This window comes from Odontomachus brunneus, unplaced genomic scaffold, assembly GCF_010583005.1.
Source record: "Odontomachus brunneus isolate Ranch 3 - 2012 unplaced genomic scaffold, Obru_v1 Obru_scaffold_057, whole genome shotgun sequence".
In the NCBI taxonomy this organism is placed as follows: Eukaryota; Metazoa; Arthropoda; class Insecta; order Hymenoptera; family Formicidae; genus Odontomachus; species Odontomachus brunneus.
This window is the reverse complement of record NW_022639507.1, coordinates 657872-666895: the sequence shown is the minus strand read 5'-3', so window position 1 is coordinate 666895 and position 9024 is coordinate 657872. Positions and strand designations below refer to the sequence as shown.

General features: G+C 34.6%; 1 protein-coding gene across 2 annotated transcripts in view; it reads right to left on the bottom strand.

Annotated features, from left to right (window-relative positions):
- Positions 1–9024, bottom strand: part of LOC116845775 (phosphate carrier protein, mitochondrial) — a 20009-nt gene that overhangs the window by 5712 nt on the left and 5273 nt on the right. For both annotated transcript variants that reach the window (XM_032818849.1, XM_032818850.1), the window contains 2 exons: positions 5151–5311; positions 4836–5072 (listed from right to left, as the gene is read on the bottom strand). In XM_032818849.1, coding sequence (XP_032674740.1) covers positions 4836–5072; positions 5151–5311 — 398 coding nt within the window. The remainder of the gene's footprint in view (positions 1–4835; positions 5073–5150; positions 5312–9024) is intronic.

Genomic DNA, 9024 nt, shown 5'->3' with positions numbered 1-9024 from the left:
GTTTTTGTTTTGATAACTTTTGTATTGGTTTTTCTTGTTTGGTACTTTTTGTTTTGGTACTTTTTTTTATACGTACTTGGCGTCTTTTTTTTCTTTTGTAAAGACTGTATGATCTCATTGCTTTTTGTGTAGATTATTTAGGTACAGTCTTTTACATTACTTTTTCAGCAAAGAAAACGTATACATCCTTGGAATTTCGTGGCCAACTGCATTTTTTTATTGTGGAATCATTAACTGAAATCCATTCTGTGTGCTTATTACGTACAACGCTTTTATAATGCCCATTAGTTATACTTTTACCATTGTGGAAAATTGCACTAATAATTTTATATATATCTGTGCCTATACGTACTTTTGACGTAGATACATCTTTAATTCTTAAATTTGTAATTTTAAACATTTTGTTATTAGCGGTTTTAAATAACCATAATTTTAAAATGAAAATATTTTTTATTGTTATTATCTCTTATTTTTCAATTACTGTGTTTTCTCCACAATGAGTATATATTTTTTCATTATTTGTCCAACTTGTAAAATTATATTCTATTAATTCTTGTAAAGTATATGATTTTTCTAATTTTTCTGGTAATTGAAATAATAGAACATGATTTGACTGGATCTTTATATTCGTATAATTACATATTTTGCATCGTATTTTTACACATATATAATGTTCTATTCTTCATAGCATTTATACTGCTAATAAGATGTTATAAATTAAAAATTATATATATATATATATATATATATATATATATATATATATAAACTCATAAAATAAAATAAAGATTTTTAATAATAAATAACGTGCAAGAGTATTTATTTATGATAGGGAGGTGCACAAAAAAAATGTAAATTCAGTCACATCAATGTGATTGGAAATATTTTGTTGATTCAGTAGCACTATTATAAAAACCAATAAGTTATGCCATTTAATTATTAGCTTATTGGTTTTAATAATATTGCTAATCAACAAAATATATTCCAATCATACTAATTGAATTTACACTTTTTTCAGCGTGCACAGACAATTTCGTAGCACATTTTACTATAAAATTTCTTCTATGTAGTGATGTATCTTTTCCTTTAATGTGAACTCAGGCTATGTTCCAATATCTACTACTAGTACTGAAACTCTGTATGTGTACGTAACATAAACTATAGATCTTCAATACTAGTAGTGAATATCGGAACACAGTCGTAATCATCATTGAACTTTATTACATTTATCAATGAAATTGTTTTATTTTATTTATAAGTTTACGCTAGACGAAAAGATACATGATTGATATAATGTTTATTGTGCACGTAATGCGTCCATTCTGATTGGTACAGTCTATAACTCTCTTAATCGATTTCTAAGTTCTATCGTTGGAATATGATTAGAATTAATTCCAAATAATCACGACAAAAAGTAATAATATTGTTGTCTATCTAGGTATACTATTCACAGAATCGAATTCTCTTAACGATCATTTCATATCATTTCTTTTTCCATAATTATGAATTAACGGAAGCCTAGTCAATCATAAAAAATCAATTGTAAATTCATAGAATGCGCATCGTAATCTATCGTAGAGTCGTTACGTCAAGAATGGATATTTTTCTATCGTATTATTTTAAAGATTGTAACACATTATGGCTAAATATTTCGCATATTCTAATTTTTTAATAAGATACTTATGCAAAGAGAACACACACACATAAAGTATTAATCGTGAATTTACGATTGATTTTTTATAATTGACTAAGTTTCCGTTAATTTATGAATGATTATGGAAAAAGAAACGATAAGAAACGAATAAGAGAATTCGATTCTGTGAATAGTATACTTAGATAGACAATGATATTATTTTTTTCGGATTCGATATAGTGAAATGATATATTACGGTAGAAAACAATTAAATTCTCTGCAAATTCCATCAGTTTCTATCGCTTTCTCTTTTTCATTTATTATTATCATAGAAATTTATTACAGTTTGAATTTTAGCTATTTTTGCTGTCTTATAAAGTGACCTCGTAATTGTAATTGCAAATGTGTGGGTCTCAAGTGATTATTTTATTTTATTTACAAGTTTACGCTAAACGAAAAGATACATCGATCGATTTAATACGAAAAGATACATCGATCGATTTAATATTTATTGCACACGTAATATGCGATTTATTGGACACGTAATGTCCATTCTGATTGCAGTCAATACGGAAGTCTTTATAATAGTTCACCTGCGAAAATCTTTTCTTTCTCGCCAATTAATTTTAAATTCAGATTACATGTTTGCAATGCGGATCGCGGACTTCACAAGCGCAGATTGACATAAAACTATAAGAAAATATACTTGAAATTGTAATTACAGCTTGATATGTACATCTAATAGTCGATTATAAATCTTTTCTTCTAGTCTAACGTAAATTCGTGAACATGTTGCTTATTGCAGCCTATATATATTACAAACGCAATCTGACGGACAAAAGCGCGTCGCTTGTGTGCGTGCGTATACGTGTGATCTGAAGCTAAATCGCTTGACGATGCAAATGTGGCTTGATGGACAAACTGATTCGCTTGTGTGCGTGCGTACGTGTGTCTGAAAAAAATGAGAATCTGCGCGAAAATAAAAAGGCTTTTTAGCGGGCGAGATTTCGAGATCTCCGCATTGTCTGCACCAATTTTAATTAAACTTGGTGCAAATTATACGCGTATTAAACATTATATAAGGAAACTTTCATTAGATTTTTGATTATAGTGTATATTTTTGAGATATTTGACTCAGAAGACCAATCGACCCAGAAATTCCAGATAAGCTTACACGGTCGCGTTGTTTTGTTTGATACGTACTCGGCGTCGCGCCGCGACCGCGGCGCTTGAGGATTGGTACTTTTGGATTGGGACAAGAATAGCACGATCGTGCTGCATGACATTGAAACGGTTAAGAGTTATTCAAGTGCGTTGATTAAAATCAGACATCCCGTATAGCATATAAAAATATTGTCTATGTGCATTGTAGTGAATAGAAAGATTATTTTTAGGATGAGTCTGTAAACTCATCCCAAAAATTACGAATAACCTTTCTGTCCATGATCGTACACTCGTAAAATCTGTAAAATGATTTGAACACTTCTTTTGATGTACTTTAGAACAAAGCCGATATTTCACAGAATAATTTATTTCTAAGTAATCTTCATAAGCAAAATTTTCTTATGTTTTTCAAAATGTCTCGATTGCGTTTCGAAATATGTCAAAAAAGATGTTCAAACCATTCTGCAAATGAGTGTACCTCATAATATTATTTGTGTATGTGTTCACATATTTTATACTACCAGATTATTTAAAGTTTAGCTTGTTTTCAGTAGTTATAAAGATAGATTCGCGTTTTTTAAATAATTTTATTGAGTTGTTAATACTGTATAGTAAGAAAGATAGTTTTTCTGCTAGTTTTCCATAATAGAAAAAGCTTTGAGTATAAAAGATTTTTATACAATATATCTCTAGGGCATATTTCAGCATTTGTGTGCGTGTCTTCTACGAAGCTCTCGTGAGAATGTAGAGCGAGTCGCGGTAAACATAAAAGTCCTATACCGTTTTGCAATATTCGTAATAATAACCGAGAAATTAATTGCGAAAGATTAAAGAAAAGCATGTGCTGAATGATAGAGGACGAAGCGCTCGAGTCACAATGCAGCCCAATAATATAGCGCGCGGATGTCGACGCGTGGCGATTGGAAGAACAATGCACTATCTGTGCTTATATCGCTGCGCTCCTACAACTTACTTCAGCGCGGTGCAGCAAGACATAGGAACGCAACGATATAAGCATAGGCAGTAGTGCGTTGTTCTTCCAATCGCCACGCGCCGATATCCACGCACTATATTACTGAGCCACGCTGTGATTGGAGCGCTCCGTCTTCTACCATTCAGCACACGCTTTTCTTTAATCTTTCTAATTAATTTCTCGGTTATTATTACGAATATCGCAAAACGGTATAAGACTTTTGTGTTCATCTTGACCCGCTCTACGTTTTCGCGAGAGCCTCGTAGATTGTTCTTAGACACCCTGTATATACATATACAAACATTGAGAAAAAAGCGGTTGAATCGACAATAAGTTGTCTTGATATTATTATATCAATGCAGATAGTGATTTCAACGTAACTTATTGTTGTACCAACGCATATGTTGTTAAATAGATACTATACTATACAAATTTATATATATACATATATATTTATGTATATAAATTTTTATAAAAAAAAAAAAATATATATATATATATATATATATATATATATATATATAAAAGAGATTTCGCTGTCTTTTTCGAGGAAATTAATTCTAAAGCCCAATGTTCACGAAGCGTGCTCCGTCGCGAGCTTGACAGTTAGTTTTTCCAGACAGATTCAATGTTATTTTCTAAGTGTGTTGCTAGAATCCCAATACAAACTGTCAAATATAGTGTAATTATTGGTCTGTTCTTTCGCTCTGCACTGCTGCACTAGTGCAATAAGTTAGAGTGAGACAGATATATATTTGTCTCTCTCTAACTTATTGCACCAGTGCAGCAGTGCAGAGCAAAAGAACAAACCATATATCTGTTCTCTTCAGCTGCACTACTGAACAGGTGCAATAAGTTAAAGTGAGACAAGTATATTTTTCCTAACTCCAACTTATCACTAGTTCAGCAGTGCAACTGAAAAGAACAGACCAATGGCTAACGTCAGCTGACATTCGATCTATCTGATTGAATGAACTATATTAAGCTTTAAAGTTTGTGAATTTAATTTGTGTATATCTGAATAGGTACTTTTGACATCAACTTCAATGACAAGCAACTCGTTACCTTAGCAGCTTCAAACGGCGCTAGACCGATGTCCGCGAAGAATTCCGCGGAGGCCGACGATATCAAATACAGAGTAGTTCTGTATTCGTAAGATAGCTCTTCGCCGGCTAACGCCGCGTAGTAAACTTTAAAAACTTCATAGAGTCCAAATTTGAACATTCCTTGAATGGAATAGCCGAAGAAGGTGGGCGCCCAGCCTCTTACCAATCCGCGGGTGCCATCTTCGGCGTGTGTAATCTAGAATGAGCACCAATAATAAGTACACTCTGCGGAAAAATTTACTTATAAAGAGTAACAGACAACAGAAATAATTACACGAAATCCATGAAACACAGATTTGTATTTTTTGGAGTCCACTTGGATTCGACATTTGACTAAATCTAAGGGGGTGATCATGGTGTGAGTGATACCACAGGACAAAACCCCTCCGAGACCACATAGTAAGAAGTAATGGTTGGATCCAAATTCGCAACTGTCTGCAAACACACAAAACGACTGCTGTATAAAATTATATTTCTTTTTTTCCTTTTTACTAAAAGGACATTATAAATCAGTAAGAGATACACAGGACGAATAATTCTTTTACAAAAGAAAGTGTATCTATGATTGAATATCGGAAAGCCTTAACACTTATTTACTTCTTTTTTCTTTTTATTAGAAATTTTGTTAAAAAGGCATGATATCCTCGACAGCCAATAAGTAAAATGTTAGTAGTATGTCGGCGGTCAATTAGAATGGATCACATAGCTTCGTAAAATAATTCCTGAAATGCTAAATTTGTTGACTGTTAATGTAGTTTGTGATAGCCGAGATCTGCATGTATAAACACATTTAATTTCTCGATTTTCACAATATATCACTGAGTTTGCTGTATATTTTACGGTTGTAAGGATCACGATAATATACACACTTCACGGAGAAACTGAAAAATAACGCGATAAAACGCAAGTAACTTTCCGAGGTGTCAGGCGAACATATCGAAACGTAAAAAGCAAAACACATATACAATTGCCTAAAAAGTTGTAATACCAAGATTCGAATATCACATGTACATGCGAGATGACTTTCCAAAATATGATTTTACCGAAATATTGAAAGCATACATAATTAAAAAAAAAAATTATATCAGAATGCGACAGAGAGAGAGAGAGAGGGGGGGGAGAGAGAGAGGGAGAGAGAGGAGAAGAGACAATATCCTGATTATTATTATATTATTAATTTTTTACAAGTAGAGGAAATAAGAGAACTATAGGTAATAATCAAAAGAGATATTTTGTCATTTTGAAATATTGTCTCAATATTTCTATTTCGGAGTTATATTTTTTTTCGAGAAAATTGTATTTCGAGATCCAGACAATGCAAAACTCCATGATACGTCGTGGAGATGTCCTCTGAACGTTTAGAATGCCCCTTGGAGGTCTGTCTGGGAAAATTGTCTCGATATTCGGATTTCGATATTATGACTCTTTAGGAAATTGTTGAAACTTTTCGAGACTTTGATTTTACGGTATATTGCATGTTCATTCAAATTCGATTAGAATATCTTATAACATAGATTCTTTCCTTCCTTCAATACTTGGCTAGAGGTGCTGTCACGGCTCATACCCTAACCATTGTTCCCGTTGGTGCTGCCATCGTATGTGGATAACATAGATTCATAGCTATTTGTGACCATATTAAGAGCCAACGTACAAGCACATCCGTAACATATTACGTTACGTTAAGTATTGACAACAATGGCCAACCTGTATGTAAACAAACTTAAATCAACGCACAAAGAAATCCGTAAACTTAACATGTTACGTTACGTTAAGTACTAACAATACAATACTGACAATGGCCATACTTTTACGTAAACTTATAACGTGTTCGACTGGCCCTGGGTTAATCGCTCCGAGAGCGATTATTGACGTTATAAGTCTCTATTAGCCAATCATAAAGCTTATAAGTACTTATTCGACCAATAAACGTGGGCTGAATAACCCAGAGTAGGTTAATCTAGAGCCAGTCGAACATGCTATTAAACTTCAACGCACAAAGAAATCCGTAAACTTAACATATTACGGGTGTTCTTGAAGCTCTCAGGCTCTGCTATCTCGTCGCAGAAAGTCTGAATTGACAGTGGCGTCTAGTAGTTTCGAGAACACGAAATAACGCTGTATCAGCGTAGCTGATTAGCTGACACTAGACCAGGCTCACGCTAGGCCTCGCCTGACACCTCGGAAAGTTACTTGCGTTTTATCGCGTTATTTTTCAATTTCTCCGTGAAGTGTGTATATTATCATGATTCTTACAACCGTAAAATATGCAGCAAACTCAGTGATACTGGTAATATATTGTGAAAATCGAGAAATTAAATGTGTTCATACATGCTGATCTCAGCTGTCACAAACTACATTAACAGTCAAAAAATGTAGCATTTCAGGAATTATTTTACGATGCTATGTGATATATCAGCCAGATATCTAAGTTTGTTGTAATTTTTACAGGTTTCAAGATTAGGAAAATATTTGGTTCTTTAGGGAAAAGTAAAAAATAAAGCAATAAAACGCAAGGAACTTTTGGTATGTCGGCGGTATTCCAAAAGGATTATTTTAGAGATGCCGAGTATCGGATGGGTATAGGGGAGGGCAGCTTTATTTAGAGGTACCCAAGTCCTGGCAAGACATTCCTTCCCGTATTACCGTATCGCATTAGTCGTGTGTTCTGAACACCACGAGGAAATAGGACCAACGAGCGAGTGGACGAGAGCGAGAGGGCGAGCGACAAAGGAGCAGCCCTTAGATAGACAAGAACTGACCGGAGGACTTCAGGCCAGCAGTGGAACCATCGATAATGTAAGAACGCCAATCCGGGTCTTGTCGCAATGCCGGGTCTTGTTGCAAAAATTCGTGGTTAGATTAACGTTGATGATAGATGAGAACAAGCTGCCGCACTTGGGGGTTGAGTACTGGGGCATCGCTCATATTTTGGTGGCCGCGATCCCAGAGGGGCCGGCAAAATTTGGTATGGGTGAACCAATCGGGTTCGACACCCTTTCGCGTTGCGTAGCGATTGTCTGGCTGGGCCCGAACCGAAGTGTCGGAGCGGACGGCCTATCCCAATTTGTGTTAAGGGGAGATATACACCTAGGAGCCGGAAAAAAAGGTCATCTTTGTGAATTTTTTTAAGGAAAACTATTTGAAATTTCGGATTGGGGGTTTTTCTATCTAAAAGTATACACATTCAGGAATATGTCCAATTTTTTTTTATTAAAAAAAATCAAAAATTGACGAGGTTGTGGTATAATCTTTGGATCGCCGTAAAAAAATCCGGGTAAACGGTACCCACTGGCGTTTCTTCAAAAATCATCTGAAACAAAAAAACCAAAAAGATTATTAAATTAGATACTATAATCTAGTACTTGTCATAGCCGATTTTGAAAATATCGATTTATGACAAAATGGCGGACGTTTGAACATAACATAGCGATTTTTCGACCAAAAATTAGTTATTATTTTGCCTATAAAACAAAAACTAAGCAACGAAAAAAAAAAACCCAATGACAAGTACTAGATAATGATGTATAGAATAACCACAAAAAAATTCAAGGCAATCGGTTCATTGGTTTTCGAGAAATTTTGGGTACCGATTTGAAAAACGTGGTTTTGAGAAAAACGCGTTTGAAAATTTGGGAATGAATAAATCATTAAATTTGTCAACTTACATGGAATCATCGATACCAGGCCCATAGTGTAAGTCTTCTACGGTCGACGGAATGTTCATATTTTCTAAATTTTGTTGTCGGCGCCGTATTCGACCTTCTTTAGTCTGTTCTTGCGCTTGCAGCTCGGCTTTCGCTATGCGAGTTTCGTCTTCTTGCGCAGCGTACAAGTGCGCGCCCGATCCGACTGATATTCCTAATACGTTCATAATTTCTAACAATGACGTGACACCATTGTTGAACGTGCATGTTGCAAGAAATGCAGCAATGTTAACAATTTTGGCCCCGCTGTGCATCGTTTTTGGAGCTATCTTCCAAATAAGTTGGTTGAAGCTCTCATTGCTGTTTTGTGTGTATCCGCCAACACAGCGTTCCAACAATTTGTCATTGCTGAGGTCTTCGTAAATTGGTTTGATGGGATCTAACACCGTTTTTGGCAATGCTGAATAATCGTGACGGAAATTCCTCAGTTCCCCTTTAGCTTTC